Here is a 20422-nt window from a genome sequence, read left to right as displayed (position 1 = left end):
CTCCAGAAATCCAAGCATCATCACAAACAGCTCCTTTGTTCAGCGTTCTGTAGGTCGGTTTCTTACCGGTACGTCTCTCTGGACTCCGACGTGTCCTTGTACACAGTTTGGTGCGTCTCAAATTGATCACAGCAGACAGAGTGAAGATTTAAGCATTGTTTATTTATAGCTACATTTGGATGAAAACGTGTGTTTGGAACAATCTGAGAACACGAACAGACGGCGGAGAAGTGTTACTAATTAGACGTGCCTTTTTCCTGCTGAGACAAACCAGCAGGAGAACGGCCTCCGTCAGGCTGTACGTGGACAATTTGATGCTTAAATCCAACAGAAATAACAGAAATAACATCCATTATGAGACATGTCCAGAATGAAAACAAGTTTATTGTCCCTTTCTAAAACAACAACAGTATATATTATTATTTTTTAAAAATCTAAACATATCTATCCATCAAAACTGGTTCTGCAATCAGTTCCCTTGATCGTCTCGTCCTAGAAGGTTTTGAAGTTACAAAAATATACACCTGGTTAGAAAAATAATCACCTCAAGCAGCCTTTTAGTCCAAAACCTCTGAGAAAACTGAGCTTTCATCGTTTCATCATTCTTAATTACAGCGACACACACTTCATCCAGCTACTGACCAGCTCCTCTCTGCTGGTTTCTTTCTCTCAGGCAGCTATCGGTTGATTTTACAACAATAAATGCACCGAAAGGGGGATTTTCAGAACGCTCACAACTGCTTAAATGTACAGGATATAAAAAAATAATGTGATGCAGCAAAACATCCACTTTAATGCACAACTGAATTTAATTTTTAAGTCTTTCTGCATCTCCTCAAACTGCCTGAAAGAAAAGGAACTCAGCGTAGAAGCCAACAACATGACGAATGAGATGAAACGTGTGCGTCAGCCCTGAAAACAGCAGGCGACGTACAGATGTTCAGACACATAAAACATCAGTGCTGTCCATGAACTTGGTATAAATGAAGGTCAGAGAAGTCGATCGAGTGTTTTTGTGTCGGTCGGCCTTGTGTAGCGCATGACAACGCAAAAAGAAAGAAAAGCATTGAGCTGACTTGACCAACATATACAGATTCTGAAGTGACAATAAATACAGTACAAAGACAGTTCAGTAACGCAGAGATGGCAGAAATCGCAGGATCTGAAGTCAAAGTTTTGGCAAGTTTCTGTTGTTGCAGTACGACCTGAGTCTTGTCCATCGACAGTCGGTAACATTACGGCAGTGCAGCTGCTCCAGAACAACCAATCGCGTCCCTTTATGACACTAAACCCAGAACCGTTCTCAGCAGACTCGTGTAACGGACGCGTCTTCAAAAGCCACGGATTACATAAGAACCGCCGCCGGTGGGATTCTTAATATTTGTACAAGTCTGTGGGAAGCGTTCTGATAAAACAGGGATGATCTACACTATCGATGTACAGCATCTCTAGTTAATAATGAGAAGAGCCAGAAATGGGAGTCATGTGAAAGGGTGACAAGAAACGCCTTGTTCCAGAACAAGGACCGTTTAAAAAGATATCGAATAATAAAATATGTTTAGAGGGTCCTAAAAGATCTCGATGTACAAATACAGTCATTTATAACATTTAAAGACAGCTTAGCTAAGTAGCAGGAAGTTTTTCAATCTGCATTAAACACACAGTGACAGACGAACACACATTCTCTGAATTTAAGTAACTGCAGACGTTCACTGACTTTTTAGGGGTGAGTTCCTACTAAATGGTTTTTAAATATCTGAACTAACGTCCTGAAGCAGAAAGAAGAACGTCCTGGAGTCCTGTAGGGATGCTACAGACTTCAATTACACTCTGAAGCAGCACCACTGAATCTGTTCTCTGTCAGATTTGTTCCTACGACGCTCAGTCACGTGGACACAAACACAAAATAAACAAACAGTACCAGAGGAAATCATGTCCTATAAGCTGAGCTAATCAGTATTAACTCATTAAATATATTCAGTCATGTAAAAACAACCTCTCCCTCTGTGACCACATGTTTCTGTCCTACCTGAGAACCAAATCAGCTTCACTTCACTTAAACTTGCAGGACAGGAAGTGTAGAAACTAAAAGTCTGTTTAGTGTGATGTTCTGCATCCTAAAGACTACGTACAAGAATTTGGAACGTGACATGAAAACTGTAGTTTCCTAACAAGCAAAGCAAATTTCTTAAGCACAGTTATCACAAAAAAACCCAACATTTTTTTCCCTTTTCATTGCCTGCTGCTCTCTGATCTGTGGGGTTTAGGTTCAGTTTGGTTTGACTTCTGAGGAAGAAACATCAAACCACACATGAAACAGTCCCTGAAGCATTCTGATGTTTTTATAAAAACAGTGAAACTCATTAACTTGATTACTTGTGAGTAATTATTGCCATTAGTTTCATTTAGTTAAAACCTCTCACACAGTCTACTGTCCAGCTGCTGACAGATGAGCCAGAGGAGGCTCAGTCACATCCAGCTGTGCTCAACCTCTGTCTCCTGCAGGCATTCGGAAAGGAATTGCTCAAATCGCTCTGTAAAATGCTAAAGAAACTGTGCTTAAATCAAGCTTAAATGCAAAAAAAACTAAAATCTTTTCTGTTCTACAAATCCAAACGCACACATTTCAGTCAGTTTCTGTCTCAACAACCAACCACTGCAAAAAAAATGTCATAAAACTGCAGCTATTATGTGCAGTTTCACCATGTTCCTGCACCGTGGGCTGCTTTAAATAGTCCTTAATCATTTCTACGTGGAGTCTGGGATGCTGACCGTCCCTCTTGCTCCTGAACATGCTTGTGTGGATCAGCCTGAGCCACCGTGTTCGTTTCCAGTTTACTGTGTCTGAACAGTGGGTTATTTTTCAGTGCACACAGACCAGACAGCTGGCAGACGGTGAGGAGATATGAACTGAATTTAACAAACGCTGAGTTGAATTAGAATCACTGACTCCACTTTTAAGCCTTAATCTGCTGTTAAGAAAATACTTGCGATCACGTTACTTGGTTGGTTTCAGTGAAATTAAACAGCGACTACAGCTTTTAAAACGTTTAAGTTCCCTTTGAGGTGATTTTGGCACGTAGAGAAATATTTATATATGAGGCCCTGACCTTCCATGTTTCAGTAATCCAGCAGCTATCGTTGCCAAGAGGCTCCACAGAAAGCAGATGAAACAGAAAACGTACATTAAAACATCTCACGGCGTCCTTAATGTACATCTATTGAATTCCCATTCAGGGAAAAACTGTAAAATAATATAAATTGCACCTTTGTGAAAAAGTTCATTAAATAGTTTTGTGAATTTTGCTGAACTCCGAAATGGAAACTGAACGGATGTTTTACGAAAGCACGACGAAGACGATACTGCAGTTCTGTGATACGTCCAGAAGAGGGCGATGTGCTACTTTCCTCTGAACAGTGACCTCTGATGTGGAGAAACATACCAGAAGGATCCACGGCGAGCTGAGCGTCAGACGTCCTGTGTTCAGCAGAAGGTGAAGGAATACCTCTCTCTCCTCCTTCCACTGTGTCTGGTAGTTTGGCTGGTTTCTGCTGTTTCCACGTCCAGAAGCTGTAAAGTCACTTCCTGTCTGTTCTTATGCAGTCGACTCCTGCTGGATCTGGATGAAGCAGGCCTGCAGAAGAAGCACGTGGACATGTTGGAGAGCTGACGTGGTGACAGGTTGGGTTAACTAGCCAAACTAGGTCGACTATCAGTGAATGAATAACTAAAATAACAGAGGAATGTGTAATTCTATCCAGATCAGTGATAAAACAAGTCATGGACAGTCATAAAAATCAAACAAATAGAAATTTCCACCACAAGAACATTGTAAGTGGGTCAAGAAATTCTCATGACGACCAAACATGCACGTCAACCAGAGAAACCAGGGACTGGGCAGGTTCCAGTATCAATAATACCAACCTATAAAATGTGCCAGAAACAGATTTACAAGTCCCAACACATAATATCTCAAATGCAGTAAAAAAAAAAAAAACACCAGGATGTCCTGCAACATCTGGTTGCATTTTGCAGTATGCAAGTCAGTATGTTTTTTTTCTGGCTATTCTGACCCACAATCCTCTGCACAGCAGAAGATACTTCCCATATGTCACAGTATCTTGCATGAGCGTAAACAAGTTTGAGCTGCTGAGACAGAGGACGGCTCATACCGCACTGCAGACGGCGACGGGTAAACGAGCAAGACGGGGAAAGTTTAAGGTGCGATAGTATGACTAAGTAAAAACCAATTGTGCATGTAACAGTGAAAAATGTGAAAAAAAAAGTAGGAAATCAGGAATGCAGTGATGATATTTAGTTAATGTATGTTAGTTCCAGATGCTAGAAAGGGCCTGAAGCATTTCCCAAAGCTAAGGAGGTGGAGTGTGAAGCTCTGAGGTCCAACACAAAACAAGAAGGTTTCTAGTCGGATATTTTTAGTATTTAATAACTTTAAAAACAAAGGAACTGTTCTTGAGCTTCTAACTTGTTTAAAGAGTAGTTTTCTAATATTAAGAGGTAAAGAGAGAAATGATTGTACGAGAATGGAGTAAATTCATAACAAATGTAACATGATACTGTTCTCTCAGGCTTCACCGTGTTACTGTGGGTGTCTGGTGTGTGTTTGTAACGTCGTCCCACCTTCAGTGTCGTGAACATCAGCCCCATCTCTCCGTGCTGAAGGTTGGGATCCATCAGATCTTCTATCAGACTGACTTCAGCTCCCAAGTTCCTGATCCTGAAGAGCAGAGCACCAAGAACACAGAATGTACAGTCACCAGCCTGCAGTCTGTCCGTTCATCACCTTGAGTTTCACGTCAGGATACAGAAGCTCTGTAGTTAAAATGAGTTGTTAATATCAACCACCTGAATATACTTCTAACCTGTCTTCATAGCAGTGAGATTTTAATTTGACCTCTAAAAATTGGACACGTTTAACTAAACCGTCAAACCGTATGAGCATAAATCCAAACATGTAATACGAACAACAGCAAGAATAAGACAGTAAGACACCTACTGTGTGTGTGTGTGTGTGTGTGTGTGTGTGTGTGTGTGTGTGTGTGTGTGTGTGTGTGTGTGTGTGTGTGTGATAACAAACCTCGCTCTGAGCACCACATAGAGGAAGAGCGGGAACAGGTCGTCCATGCACCAGAGGAAGTTCCCGTCCAGCATAGGTTTCACCTCCTGGGTCAGCTCCTCAAACGTCTTCTGAATGACCACGAGTTTGTCTGACGGAGTGAATGTGGTGCTGTGTGCAGAGGAGGACGCATGTAACAATAATAATGACATCCAGTTGTTTAATTTACAGTGTACTGTGGGAAGATACAGATTATGTGTGGCAAATAATCTTTACAGCCTTTTCCTTAACAATCCATTATGAAGCACCATTACATCCACCAAAACCAAACTGAACTAAGCGATCCTCGACAGGCTTTAATAGGAACAAAGACACACACAACTCCTCCAAGCTAATCTGCTGTATTAATGAATGAGAGCTCCGAGGGTCTTCATGCACATCCTCTGTGTAATGACATATCAGGGGAAGTACGATTCAGTGACTTGTCGTTCCAAGTCACATGACAGCTACCTGATCTGCTGGAGTGTCTCCACAGAAGAAACAAAACAGGCGTCTTTACTGCTGGACACGATCTGTGATGAAAGTAGAGAGAACCAGTTACAGAGGACGACATGAGAGCTGCAAACACACGCAGCACATTCTAACATCGTACATAACTAGTGGAGGAAAGGGCTGGACGTGGACACAAGTATGGAGAAAAGATATAGAAGGAGAGAAAAAAAAATAGTATCGGACCTGCTTCTTCTCCCCCAGAATCGACATCCAGAGCGGCCAGAACTTCCTACAAGAGAGAAAAAAAGTATAACTGCTAAAATGCATAATGAACAAACGTCAGACAAATCAATGAAATCTTCAAAGTGAGGAAACTTCTAGTGTATTTAAGATGGAGGCTACCAATGACTAAAACAGTAAACTGAACACTGTTTAGAAGTTCTGCGTGTGCACACTCACTCCTGCACCCCCAGGAAGCTGAGCAGCGACTGGTCGGGCTGCTTGTTGAGTCGGAGGATGCGGTCCCAGTACTGGGCCTCCTCCTGCTCCTCCTGCAGACAGTACAGAGTGAAGAGAGGAGGATAGAGCCGGGGGAGCAGCAGAGGGAGGAGCAGAGAGGAGCAGCTCACCACCACCACCACAGAGCTGGAGGACAAGGAGGAGGTGGAGGAGAGAAGTACGTAAAGATAACCATCACTGCATTCAGGTCTATTTCCATATGATATACGTGTGTGTCGACACTCACTCGTACTCTGCTCTGTTAGAGTTGTGTCGACTTCTGGTTGGAGAGGAAGGAGGTTCTGGGATCACACCGCCGTCCTCTGGTAACCCGGGAAACAGAAACCTGGAGGCGGGATATTAAACTCACATTTACTAACTAGACTTTTAGGCTAAGTTAAAGATATCTATATTTAAATATATACTACTTTTAATTATATTTATTCAGAATGTGAAGAGTTCACTTGCAAAAACAGATAATTCCATTTTTGGAGATTTTCAGAAAACTTATTTTTTTGTTGTTTGCTTGAGATAAAATCAATGAAACTGAAGCTGAGTGGATCTGACTCAGTGGAAATGACACGAAAAATAGAGATAACTTAAGTTTGATTGATGTCGTCTCAGGTAGACGATGGAAAAGTGGGTTTTCTGAAGGTTTGTGAAGATGGAGTTATGTTTTTGCAAATTATATCTTCATTTCTTCCCTGTGTTTTGATGCCTGAAGTGCAATAATAAACCTGTTAGACTTTAGCATTGTTGCAAAAATGATAGGTTTCTTTTTCACATGTTAATATAATTTTTTAAGCACTTTTACACAACAAATACAGAGCAAAGACGAGTCCTGAGAATTGCCAACTATTGAAACGTGTCAGTATTTCCCTCCCACCAGCAGACATCGTGTCTGAGAAGCCTACAACTCTCAGTAACATCAGAGCCAGGTGGGTTTCTACAGTCTCAGTGTTATGTATACAGAATTTGCTGAGAGTCAACCTGAGGGTCCCATAATAAAGACAGAGCGCTGAGGAGGTGAATCTACCTGACGATGCTGTAGAAGTGTGTGAGGTAGGCCAGGACCTCTTGGACCGCCTGCCGGATCAGCCTGCGGTTGGACCCCACGCCGACGTAGGTCATCCTGTAGGCCGTGACCAGCGTCTCCACCAGCCAGCCCAGAGGGTGGTGGGGCGTCTCACACGCCTGACGTGAACACAGGCCACACATACACACAGATGAACACTGACAGCTGTCCAAGATTAAGGCAGCATCTGCTTTTGTTGGGGTAGCATCAGTCACAGAGGGTCCACCTTCACCTCTTCTCATTAACAGATTATCTACCTGCATGTCGGCAGTTTATTACCTCCATCTCACCAAAATGAGTGCAGTCTGATAATAACAGTCAATATGACCGTCATGAAAGTGAACGATTTCAGAGTTACTGATTCAGATTTGTTCTGATTATGTTGTTGTTATTTTGGAAGATGCAGTTTATGGTGCTTCTGTAATTCAGTCTGCCCTCACCGACACAGTTCAACACGTAGATAAAGACAAAGACACACAGAGAGTTTGAGTTTTACACAAAGAACATCATCTACCTTCGTGAGGTATCTTCGTATGCTGTCATAGTTTGCAGTAGTGACTGGTTCTCCATACTGAGGAATAAACTCCAGACTCTCCAGCACTTTGGTGTGAGACCTGCTGAGGTCTGGGCTGCAAACGTACACACAGACGTTCATTTATTTAAGTTGACAACTGTATATATAAGAGAGGATTAGTGCCTCTGCAGAGACTGCAAGTATTTGCAGAGTTCCATCTTTGTTCTTCAGGCTCGTAGCTTCGGCACATTCAGCTTAAAATAAACATTACATTAAAGTCTCAGCTTTATTTTGAAAAGGTTTACATAATTTTATCTGTGTGGCATATATAGGCCTTTCAACACATATCTATAAATGCCAGTGTGGCAGTTTAATTGCCTCAACCGCCACGTTTGACGGATGAGGTGGTGCTTTGGATCATCGGCTGCTCCTTTTTGCTTTCTATAATCCTGACAAAGGTCGACTTTCATTTAATCTTCCCATCGTACACAGAATTCTATCAGCCTCCTTTTGTGTGATTTTGTGAACTGCAACCTTGCTTTTCTGTTTTTAAGACTCATTGTGGTTCTGTGATAAAAGATCTCCCTCACGGTTCTTTTGCTATCGTCACAGATTGATTTAAAGTAAAGCTGAGACTCTAATGCAGAATCGATTGTTTTATGAACAATACTTCCTAGTTTCAGGGTTGTGTGTGTGTGTCTACCTCTGTCGTCGTGCAGTCGTGATCGTAACAGCGATGTTCTCCCAGGCTGTGGTTCTGTCTCCTCTGCCAGCAGCTTCACAGCCCAGCCGACTCCAACACTCATCAAACACGCAGGTCCACCGCTGAGCTGCAGGCATCACGTACTGACCCAACCTGCTGTATGTGCACACAGTTTCATATTTATTAAAACAATAACACAAGTTAACACTAAAGTCTGTCGTAAATCAATAGTGCTCTCCACTGTCCGTCCTAAACCCCTCCCACCAGGTGAGCACACGCTTCACACAGGTAAACCAGAACAGAAGCAGGTGCAGGTGAGAAGCCCAGGAGCTTATCATGTCATTCAGATTGTTATGTCATTAAACATTCCCTTTAATTGCCACGGTTGAGTCTAAGATTAGATAAAACTGTCTTCTTTCATTTTGGTTGCTCTGAAGCGTAGGCTGTGGCTGCTGCTGCTGGAACAGAGACTTTTGGACTTTCTGCCTCCTGACTGCGACACTCACAAGCGTTTGTACGACAGTGACTCTGAGCACCTCGTCTAAGAAAAGACCTGTGATCGACAAACGTCTCCTGTCACAAACTAGATTTTCTAAAGCTTGAAGAAGAGTCAAAAGGAGGTGCAAAAGTCTGGTTTCCTCTCAGACTACTTGAATTGCGACATGACTGCCTACCCCTAACTTTAACGCCTAAACATCCCGTCAGCCTGTCAGTGTTGCTCTCAATAGATGAACACACACCAGAACGCATGAAGCCAATAAAAAAGCATCAAACACAAACCTAAACACACTTAGACAGAAGATGAGCTCAACACTTACTGCGGGCGGTTTGTGTCTTTGCTGTCAGTTTCACAGACGCCTGGTTTGGTGTACGTCCCGACCACCTTCAGCCCGGCGTTCCACTCGCCGCTGAACAGGCCGTCCAGACAGTCGCCGTTGGGCAGGGTCAGAACACCCTGAAGAAGAGCAACGAGTGTTTATGAGATGACATTTAGTGACTGTGGCGGTGACTAGAAACATTAAAGTAATCTGTAGTAGCATCAGACACTGATCCAACACCCACATGGACACAAAGAATAATCACAAACAAAAGAAGGACACAGATAGCGTCGAACCTTCCCGTTGACAGTCCAGTCGTCAGAGAACTCCCCGTGAAAAACCGTGTCGTCCTCTGACACCAACAGACCTGGACCCTGCCAGAAAACAAACAAACAAAATATATATATTTTTTAAATGCCAGATGTATGTCTGCAGGTGATTCATCCACTACAAAAAGCCACAGCTCTCGAGTTGGGATTTCCAAAGTGGATTCTGTTCAGGCAGCTTGGACATGGTTCAGGAATACCTGGCATCTCCAACAAGACTTCAGGTTTCAGAGGACTTTGAAAGAAAATGAGGAACATTTTTTCTTTACTGCACTGGGGCAATAGATGTAAAAAACATATTCTAGTCACAGCTATTACAGATATACAGTCTTTTTTTAAATTATTCTGGGCATTTTCGCCTCTATTTGGTTGATACAGTAGAGAGAGGGACAGTTGGGAAACACAGCAGAGGAAGGACAAGCTGAAAAGGCTCTCTGGGAATCAAATTGGGGGCTTAATGGTTGAAGGCATGTGTGCCCATGTGGTATGTGCCCTAAACACTGAGCTACTGGGCAGCCTCTACAGACGCTTTGTCAGATGGCTCGTTTATTGTCTGCGGCAAATGGTCAGGACATGTTTGGAGAGTTTGGATTTGTCATCTAATGGGCGCAGAAGTGAGGGTGGCACACATTCAGATTCTGCTCATGGAAAAACAGGTGGCGCAGCAAAAGGAGAAACTTGTTGTCGGACTCTATCGGCTGAGCGGTTCAGAACCTCTCTGGCATGTGTTTGTGGGACATGGATCAGTCCCTCTTGGCCAAAAGCCTCACAAGCTCACAGGCTGGAAGAAGAAGTTTAGAGGATATGCAGTAGTTTAAGGGAAAAATACAGTGTTTTAGAATGTTTATAGGTATAAACAATTAAACTACAAAGTGGCTAATTACATGTCTTTAATCTATCATCTGAGGTTTAAGGTTTCGTATTATCGTAAACACACTTTTTAAAACAAAACTAATTTATTTGTTAAACTTTAATCTTTAATCCAGAGCCGTCTGTGACCATTTTATATTAATAAACATTTACACATTTGTACACTCACTGCAAATATATAATAACATATACACATCACTAGAACTACTTTGTCTTTACGGTGCTGAAACCCACACAGACAACCTCGTCAACAAACACAAATGAATCGCTGTGCAGCGAAACATGCACATGAGCAGCAGCAGGTAAATCCTTAAGGTTGCACTTACACTCATCTTGTTCTCTCTAAATGTTCCTTCATAGTACACGCCGTACTGGGTGACGACCACGGAGCTGCCATGCCGCTGGTCGTCCTGCCACAGTCCCATGTACTTCTCACCTCTGGGAAAAACAAATGAGATTCAAGACCAGTGACAGCAGCGTGTCTTTGGTCATTTCTATCGCTTGCAGAAATTATTTTCAATACGGTCACACTGAAATGCTTTTGATTGCCAACTTAAAACTACTGTTGATCAGAAAAATTAATTCTGATCTTAGCTATTATGCAAATTTGCTTGATGTTTTGATAACATGATCACTTTTTCTCTCAAGTGTTTCTCCCTGATATTGTGAGATGATATAGGACAACGATCTTAAAGGAAAACTGCCAAAAACAGCTTGTACTTCTAGACCTCCAGCTTTTACACAGTGTCTGAGGAGGAGTCTTTTCTCGGGTTGAGTCAGAGCCATTGTTCGGACCTGGTGATGTCATCGTAGACGCCGTATCCCGTCTTCCTGTCTTGAACCCAGTGGCCGATAAAAACGCTGGAGGACGTCCTGGCCAGTTTACCGGAGCTCAGCATGCCGTAGCCGTGGCGCTGCCCATCGCAGAAGCAGCCCTCGTACACCTCGCCGTTGGCATACCTGACCACACAGACATGAAGAAATAAATAGCAGGTAGTCAAAACAAAACACTGTGGAGACATGATGTGATACTATAGCTCTACTTGTACTGACTCGTAACCCAACTCGCTGATAATCAGACTTGTGACTTGGTGACAGACACTACTACTTAACACCAGACACGTCTATAATTTGCAGTGTGACTGTGGTGATGAAGACGCTACCTCTGCATGGGTGTGTACTCGATGTAGTTTAGGTCATTTGTCCTTTGTCAAACTGAACAGACTGCAGAAAACGGTACACTCACTTGTACTTGCCGAAACCATGGATCTTGCCCTCTCTCCACTGTCCTTGGTAGGTGTCTGGTCTATGGAGCACTTTGTTGGGTATCATACACTCTCCATAGCTAAATAAAAAAACACAAACCCTTTTACAGAAATGCTGAGACGACCCTTTTATCCTCACTCATTATTCCCACAGTCATAATTAGTAAAAAGCATCTGATTTCAGAGATTCTGAAACATACGTGTGGTGAACATTTAGGTCAGTAAAAATCACTATTTTGTGCTTCTACAATAAGGAAGAGGTTTCATATCGGCAAAGAACAAAATCCTTCAGTAACCAGCTGTTTCATCTTTACTACCACACCAGGGTAATGTACTGACCCGTCCTCCAGTCCGTTCTTAAAGTTCCCGGTGTAAATCCGTCCATCGGGCCACTTCATGGTTCCTCTGTAAAGTAAAACATATATATTACTTTTTAACTACTCCTATTTAGCTTCTTCTTACTGTATGTGGGTATTTAAAGAGGCATAATAAAACTGATTCAAATGTTTAGACAGGGAAGTTCTGCTGGAAACCGTCTACTCACTGACATCATTACTGCCTTCATATATACTCTGATTGCTCATTTATACATTTGCACTGTGTTGCTCTTTGAGCCACACAATTGTCTACTGAGATGAGATTTGACGGCAGAACTAAAATAACTGAGCGTATTCTGCTTTGTGTTGTATACAATTACTGTGTGGTATAAGCAGGGAACATTTTTTTTTCTTTATATTCTAAAAGTTTCAAGAGAACGCCAAAAAGCAGCACATTTTATGAACACACGGTAACACAAGCGTTCTTCAGGCGACCCTACACACACAAAAAACAACCAAATATATCCCCCTAACCTGCCGTGAACCCGGCCCGCGAGCCAGCTGCCGGTGTACTGAGCGTCTCTGAACCGCTCATCTCCGGTGAACGTGTAGGAGGCCTTGCGGGACATCGCGGTCACCCCGGGCGACGACCCCTGACCTCCACCGCCCAGCACCTGATCCACCGCCTGGTTCAGAGATCTGAGCCACTTGTTCTGCAGAGACAGAAGTATGCTTTTGAGGAAAGAGAAGGGTCAACGGGGTTCAGTGTCCAACAATCTTAAAAACATTTTCCCAATACGAGCTGTTCTTGGTAAGTGTAGAAACAGTAAACGCACCTTTTCCTGTGGCGTTGAGGCCACCAGGGTGAAACTTTCCTCTGGACATGTTACTTTGATGGCGTAGCTGAAAATATGCAGAAAGCGTCACAATAATTAATTTGTATGTTTCACAAAAAAGCTAAACAAGATGATAAGATGTGACAAGGCACAAAAAACAAGCAGGCCGGTTGTAAATCCCACAATTGACATCGACCATTGCTCCTTAAACGCTGCACTGACTGCAGTTCCAGTGTCTTAAGATGCCGTTCATCTACAGGCTACGAGATAATAGCTCAAAAAAGGCAAATAAATGTTCATTAAAGAAAAAAGAACTAAGTTCACTTCACCAACATGTGCCTCTGGGGGAAATGTTTGAACGGAAAAATCTATAAAACAGGAAAAAAAATCTATATCGTGATTAAATTGGTTTGTATCCTGCTTTATTGTTAGCTGCTTGTCTGACCAGCCTCAGCTCCATCTACAGACAAACCAATAACCGACGATGGACTTTCTAAGTGCTAAATTCAACATATAAAAAAGGCCCCTCCAGATGTCACACTGTGTCTGTGTTTGTACTGAGGCTATAACATTGCAAAAATTGATCTGTTGATGTGAGCTCCACATCTTCATTATCAATCGTTTTAAACACCAATGTTTTACCGATTTTCTGTCACATCCATTAACTGTTATTTGCGTTTGTCACGTCTGCTTTGATGTTCGTAGTTTGGACTTGTACGACAACAAACTCACAGTCCGCTGCTGCTGTCTTCAGTGACTGGTTTCACCCACAAACAAGTCAAAGGATAGATGTGATGCGTGGAGAACTGCAGAGACACAAACCAGCAAGAAGAGTGAGAGCAGCGCATTTCCTCACGATTTCTCGGCAACTCCCACGTTAGACAACATCGCAATATTCTGGCATTACAAAACTCGCATCATCAGAGGTTACCACATCCAGACTGCTCGTGTGAAAGGGGAGGATGAACAATAGATTGACCTCTTGATGCATAACTGTGGTTTTCTTTTGAGTGTAAATTAAGGAAGTTCCACCAAAAAACTGTCCGTGTCATTTCAGTTTTACATGTTTATGGGATATGAAACGGTCTAGTCAGTGTGCGCCGCTTCTCCATTGCAGGAACAGTTTCCTTCACGGCCTTTTGAGCCGTTTCCACAGCATACATTTGAAAAAAATGTGATTTTCACTTTATACTGAAACAAGGTAGCACAAAGGCTGCCTTCTTATGTTTTTATTTAGTGTAAACCCTCTGCTCCTTCCAGTTTAACTTAATATTGTCTGAGTTTGCAGGCAAATGCATACAAAACACAGCATCCACACTATAATGCACAACATAGGACATGAAGCCAAAACCACAGAGAGAGAAAGAGAGAGGACAGGTGTCACCACTATCTGTCACCACACCACACAGAGAGGAAGACAAAACCCAAGTAGGTGGTCTGGGGTATCCACAGCAAACTGTTCTACGCTAAAACAAACCCAAGCATTGAGAGACACACACAGGACAAGGTAACAGTAAACACTTTATCCTCCAAGTATGAAGAAGCCGTCAGACGCCAACCCGTGACAGTAATGTCTCCTTGTTTGGAGCTTGTGATGTTATCTCGTGGATCAGAAGCATTTCAAAGCTAGAGCCCAGCAGTGAGATGCATCTTGCATGCTATGAGCGACTGCAGCTGTTTGTTTTCCACTAACTAATGTTGGAAACACTTCTAAACCCAAATCACACACAGCAGCCTGTTTGGCAGCAGCTCCAGTTCAGCTCGGACAGAGTTAGCCATGAGAAGAACATGCATAAAATAAACGCTAACACAGGACATCTGCACTGCTGAAGGCCACAGTATGATATGCAATTAATTCTGCCCTCATAGTGTATATGTAGTGGAAAAATGATGAGAAATGCCCCAGAATAACACAATTCTGAGTTGTTTTCTTTTAGTTCTTCCTCTTATTATTATTATTAGTTGCAGTAGTCGTCGCTAAGTGAACCTAATAACTGAAGAATCTGAATCAGTAGATACTAAAAGCTACTGGGTTTCGGGTTGCAATATTATCTGTATCACGCAGGCTGTCCTGTGTTACGTCTATTTATTTGTCTTCAAATCCCATTCAGCCTGTCTGAGCAGAAGCATTGAGCAGAGACCAGCCCACTGACGCTGCTGCACCTGAAGTGTAGGATAAACAGGTTGGAGGTGAAGTCAGGTGAACTAATGCCAGACATACTTACAAAGTTCTGAGAGGGAATCGTACCCTGAGTGAATGAAAGACACAACGCACACATGTCAGTGCCATCCGCAGATAAAGGGAGATGTCCAGAAACACACCTGTCTCTAATGTAAACAGCGTGTGTTGCTGTACATTGTTAGATAAGACGATGTTTACGTTAAAAGCTTTTAAAAAGATCCCATCACGCTCTGCTCAACCCTGTCCTATTACGGAGCAGCTTAGGCATGTTTAGAATGCTGTCGACACATAAGAACAAACATCTTTCTGCGTCCGTGTACCTGTGTGTGCACCAGTGCATCATTAAACAGTATGAACCAGTGGTTGGAGAAGCGACCGGCGTTCTGAAGAGTCAGAGATCTGTTGCTGCTCTCACAAACCACACGGCGCCGTGGGAGACGCAGAACCTCCTGAATAACAAAAAAAACAACACAACACACATTTCAGTAATTACAAAATGACAAACTGGAGCATTCTGGGAGACAAACAGTTACAGCAAATGCCACGTAGCCGCAACTTCCACGGTTCAATTCCTGTTCTCTGTTGCATGTCATGCCCTCTCTCCCTCCTCCTGCCTCCTGCCTGCCCCCTCAACTATCGACTCTACAAAGTCCGACAAACTGCTCGTTGTACTTTAACTAAACTGCTGCATCCATTAAGGAACATGCTGCGTCTACAGATTACCACCTCTAGACTTTCTGTTCCACTCTAGAAAATGATCCTATAAAGACAATCAACAGTTTCACAAATGCAATTTAATCAAATGTACTTTTACCTGCATATCACTGCTTCCATTCTGGAAACATCATATGAGAATAGCGCTGACATATTTTGTACATTTATCCTTGCTTCTTGTTAGATTATTGCATCCAGTGGACCGTTAACAAATACAAAACCACCCCGTGACATTTTTGTCCCTTGTGGTGCAGATTTTGCTTCATAACAGTTGCAGATTTTAACCCAGCTTTCACCATTAACTGTTCCCTAGATCAGGGGGAAGGGGCTGCAAGATTAATGCCAGAAATCAAATAAAATCCAAGAACAATTGGAAATCACATATTTTACTAATAATTGTTCCAAATGATAAATAAAAAAAAATGCTTCTACATACTATATGTTTACACTGTACTACAGTTTATGCAGATGACTGTGACTGATATTTTTATTTTGCTATATTTTCTGTACATATCTATATTACTGCTATTTATAATTATTATTTTTATATAAGGAGCGAAGTCGTGCAATTTCATTATACATTAAATAATAAAAATAAAACGGATCTTCTGCTACTAGCCTATATTATAAAATACTGTATGGTTGATAGGTTGTTGTATTCTTTGTGTTGTCGTTATGCCTTTGTTTGGATAGACCTATTAGTGGTTGTGCATAGTGTTTATATGCTTCAAGTATCTCCAGGAACAGAGAGATTATTGGTATGTTTGGCGTCGGGGGCTAAAAAGTTTGGGAACTCCTGACCTGACTGGTAAAGCTTGTTGATGGCGGCAGCAGACAGTTGGGATTACAGAAATGCATTATAGACACTGTCCAGAGCAAAGAAACTCTCTTTGTGAGTAAGCTCAGCTTGAAGAGGAGCACAGAGAGCCCTGCCAGGAATGCTGTTAGCCCCGAGTAGTGACATGAGCACGGCTGCTGCTGTAGCTTCAGACCCCAGAGTAGAGCAAACTGTCTGATGCGTATCACTTCTGACTGAAGGTTTTGCCACAAAAGAGAAACTGCAGGTTTTAAAAACATAACAAAGAGGCGTGCTCACTGTGGTTTTGCCAGAGTGGGTCTTCCAGAAGATGAAGGTGGTTTCAGCCTCCTTTTTCCTTCTCAGCAGGGATGAAGACAGGGACTCGAACTGACTGAAGCCCTGATGGAGCGACTGATACTCTACAGTTAACTACGGGGAGACAAAGAGGGAGAGACAATGACGGGGCAGCATCTCATAGCCAGTGATCGCAATAATCACCAAATTACTCATACGTGAAAACCAAAAGAGGGAATAGGACGTGAAAGAGAAGAAGAATCAAACTAGTGTTTGAGTGAAACGAGCCATGAAAAGAGCAGAGCGCTTCATCCTCACCACATCGTAGCAGGACGCCAGTTTGAGCAGGACTCGGCTGTACTGGTGGAGCTGCTGCAGAGGCCAGTACAGCAGTGAGACCAGATCAACGTCGCCACTGACGGGCTGGTCTGACACACACAGCTGAGCGAGCTGAGTCCACTGAGAGCCCAAACACTCGCTGAACAGAAACACAGAGAAAAGAGAGACAAAGACGCTCTTAGGACTCAATTATCAGCATCGTCCTGTGTCTGGGATGTGTTAGGCGCTTCTAGTTTGCTTTGAGGAAAAAAAACACAGAAGAACTGGGAATTTAGTACGACCACGACCATCAACATCAACAGCGGATCTTTTCCCGCTAATTTGCTAATTTTAATTTGCTGCCAATTAATTTACGCTGCTGCCGGAACCCTGCTGAGGTCTCATTAATGCAAATGAGGAGTCTGTGTTTTCTCCGGGGCAAGGCCAAGCGAGACGAGCAGAACTACTTCAGTGAGGGCAAAAATAAATAAAGAAGAAAAAAAACAAAAAAAGCTTACAGTGAGAGTTTATGAAGTGATTGGAAGCCGCCCATTACTTGGAAGTCACCGAGTGCAGAACAATACCTACAGAGTCAGACAGGGAGAAATTTTAATTAGGAGTTTTCTTTTAATTCACATCCAGTATAACAATGTCAAGTGAACTTTCAAGTCTTTTGGTAGGAGCAGCTTGTACACTCCATCAGAGGTATTCTCACTAATGAAAACATGTTTAAAGATTCCCCATCAGCCCTTCACTCCTCTCTGATGTCAACAGAAATTTTTAAGCTTTAGTCATAGTTGTTGTAGTGACACTGTCCCACCGTAAACCTGTGTGAGATTAGTAACTGCATAAATTATGAAACTGAAAGAAAAAACAAGCCTTGTATAAAAAGAAGCCTATACTGATATGCAAGCAAGTAGTAACTAACATAAAAAATGAAATAAAAGCAGGGATTTAGTCGAGCCTTATCTGCAATTTCTAAAATCTAAATGTGAGAAACGGTACAGTTTCAGTAAAAAATAAAGTTATTCTACTTCAAGAAAAGAAGTTGGATGAGAAATTAATCCAAAGAGAGAAGACAGAACAAAAACATCATAAAAGAACTGAAAACATCAAAAAGCAGAAACGAAAATTAAGTGATATTGAGAATTTGTTCAAACAATGGAGCATGAAAATGAAATTACTGCAATGTAATGTAAAAGAAAAATAAGCAAAACAAACAAACAAAACAATTTTAAATTACTCATACATGTTTTAAAGGGCATAGCAAGGCTTATCTTACATCTTATTTAAATTAAAAACAGTATATTTGTTAGAAAAACATCACGACAGAGGGAAGGAGGAAAACACAGCACCGTTTCTTGAGACAAAAACCTTACTTTTTGTAAGTGTCCAGGAAAAACTCAGTGTGTGTCAGCAAGGGCAGAGAAGTGACATCACCACCCTGAACGTCATGCAGGAAGTAGCTGAGTGACGTGGCGTGTCGACCAATCAGGGTGCTCAAGTGAACAAAGCTCTCACAGAGAGAGAAGAAGAGATGAGTGCACTGCTCGCCTAACGCTGGACACACACTCTCTGTAGATGAGACACATATGCACACACAGACACTGATTCGTACGAGCGCTCGTTGATGCTTTCGCTGTCAGATGCTCTAATCGTGCTTGTTATCACAGAGAGACCCTCCCACCTCTGTTACGCACTGGAGTGAGCAGGACCTTCCTGATGCTGCTCAGCCAGCAGTAGAACTGTCTCTCCCTGGAGGCCAGCTCATGGATGGCGGAGATGAAACCCATGACGTTGTGGTCCGTCAGCACTGTACAGGTCTGACCACCGCTGCACACACTGCTGATGTAGCCCATCTGCACAGAGAACAGGAGGAAGGTGGTGTTTAGGTTACACATAAACATAGAGTAAGATGTAGGTATGGCCAGAATGTGGAGGGAACTTTCCTTTCCTCTGCAAAACTGCATCCAAAATGGAAATTATACCAAAACAAATAACACTGGATTCAATACACTGTTCTATGACACATTTTAGAGTTTAAAATCCCTTGGAGGATGTGACTGTGTACGTTGTGCCTTAATGATCTGTTATTCTATTTTTTTTAATCTTCATTGTTTTTGATGCTTCCTCTGTGTTCTCAGCTTCTTCTGATTTTTTTCCTTTTGTTCACCAGATTTAGAAATAACAGCCGTCTCTTCATTTTACAAGCCTGTGTCTGTTTTCTGAAGATAGACTCCCTCCATTACTATACAAATTACTTTAGAAGCCTACTTTTTTGTATCTTAACCATATTAAATAATATATAAAAACAAAAACGCTCTGCTGGTTAAATGGGAAAAATGCTCCACCCATCATCCTCCTTAATTGTGTTTTCAGCCAACAAACCTCAATGCAGAAGGGGAGCAGGGTGGGTCTGACGGTAAAACTCTCCGACCTTCTGGGTGACCTCTGGCTCAGTTGTCCTCTTTCACTTTGCGCTGACTCTTGCTGCTGGCCGCAGTACAGCAGCACTGGCTGAACACAGTCGCCATCGGCTAGGAGCAGCGAGTGGCTCTGGCCAGCTGATAGGTTCCAAACGCGAAGACCGTCGGACAGCTGTAGAGGGCCACCAGAAACAAAAGACACAGTGGCATTGGGACACTGCTGGCACTAAACTTTCCAATCACATGTTACTAAAAAGAAAAATGAGTATAAATGAATAAATCTTTGGCTAAATATTAAGATGACAGACAGCTGACCATACCTTGGCCTGCTGAGGCACAGTGACAGGACTGTTGACATGACCAAGCTGTCCACACATGTTGCTGCCCCACGAGTACACCTGCAACACACGAGGACAGCTGCTGTGTGTACGTGTGCACACTCATGCACTTATGTTCGTAAAGACAATCTGACTTTTAAGCTTTGAGAACATTTTAGCAAATCTTCACGTCTTCTGTGTGCTCCGTAAGATTTGATTTTAAGCTTCAGATGAGACTTCGAGGTCTGGATGAGGCATGTATTTGTGATGATAAAGAAGCAGCGTCAGGAGACGTGTGTCAGGAAAGGGAATCGTATCATTGTGTTACTTTGTGTGTGTGTGTGCACATGCTGTGTGTTTGTTACCTGGCACTGAGCGGTGAGAGCCAGCGAATGGTGCGACCCAGCAGCGACTTTAATCACCTCCTCGCCTGTTAAAGACTTGATGCACAGCGGCTGGAGTCTGGACACACATGTACACACAGTTAGCTCTGGTCTTGAGGGTATAATGCATTGCTTCTGACAGTTATTTTACTATTTTATTATAAAATGACTATATGATGAAACTCTTCATAATTAGC

The 20422-nt window shown here is 42.5% G+C and overlaps 1 protein-coding gene across 1 annotated transcript in view; it reads right to left on the bottom strand.

The window, feature by feature from the left end:
- Positions 1-2773: 2773 nt before the first annotated feature.
- Positions 2774-20422, bottom strand: part of LOC103354000 (alsin-like) — a 25220-nt gene continuing 7571 nt past the window's right edge. Inside the window, exons 13-41 of the mRNA XM_008277224.1 lie at positions 20208-20304; positions 19846-19923; positions 19488-19697; positions 18787-18958; positions 18479-18674; positions 17618-17683; positions 17100-17259; positions 16785-16916; positions 15295-15423; positions 15018-15041; positions 13525-13598; positions 12793-12859; positions 12491-12669; positions 11979-12044; positions 11621-11719; positions 11170-11334; positions 10701-10812; positions 9475-9552; positions 9179-9315; positions 8361-8516; positions 7658-7772; positions 7105-7262; positions 6316-6414; positions 6030-6215; positions 5814-5859; positions 5589-5650; positions 5100-5249; positions 4643-4739; positions 2774-3635 (exon numbers count right to left, since the gene is read on the bottom strand). Coding sequence (XP_008275446.1) covers positions 3597-3635; positions 4643-4739; positions 5100-5249; positions 5589-5650; positions 5814-5859; positions 6030-6215; positions 6316-6414; positions 7105-7262; positions 7658-7772; positions 8361-8516; positions 9179-9315; positions 9475-9552; positions 10701-10812; positions 11170-11334; positions 11621-11719; positions 11979-12044; positions 12491-12669; positions 12793-12859; positions 13525-13598; positions 15018-15041; positions 15295-15423; positions 16785-16916; positions 17100-17259; positions 17618-17683; positions 18479-18674; positions 18787-18958; positions 19488-19697; positions 19846-19923; positions 20208-20304 — 3349 coding nt within the window. The 3' untranslated portion in view covers positions 2774-3596. The remainder of the gene's footprint in view (positions 3636-4642; positions 4740-5099; positions 5250-5588; positions 5651-5813; positions 5860-6029; positions 6216-6315; positions 6415-7104; positions 7263-7657; positions 7773-8360; positions 8517-9178; positions 9316-9474; positions 9553-10700; positions 10813-11169; positions 11335-11620; positions 11720-11978; positions 12045-12490; positions 12670-12792; positions 12860-13524; positions 13599-15017; positions 15042-15294; positions 15424-16784; positions 16917-17099; positions 17260-17617; positions 17684-18478; positions 18675-18786; positions 18959-19487; positions 19698-19845; positions 19924-20207; positions 20305-20422) is intronic.

The sequence above is a fragment of the Stegastes partitus genome, unplaced genomic scaffold, assembly GCF_000690725.1.
Source record: "Stegastes partitus isolate 25-593 unplaced genomic scaffold, Stegastes_partitus-1.0.2 Scaffold91, whole genome shotgun sequence".
NCBI lineage: Eukaryota > Metazoa > Chordata > Actinopteri > Pomacentridae > Stegastes > Stegastes partitus.
The sequence above is the reverse complement of the archived record's forward strand: the minus strand, read 5'-3'. Positions and strand labels throughout refer to the sequence as shown.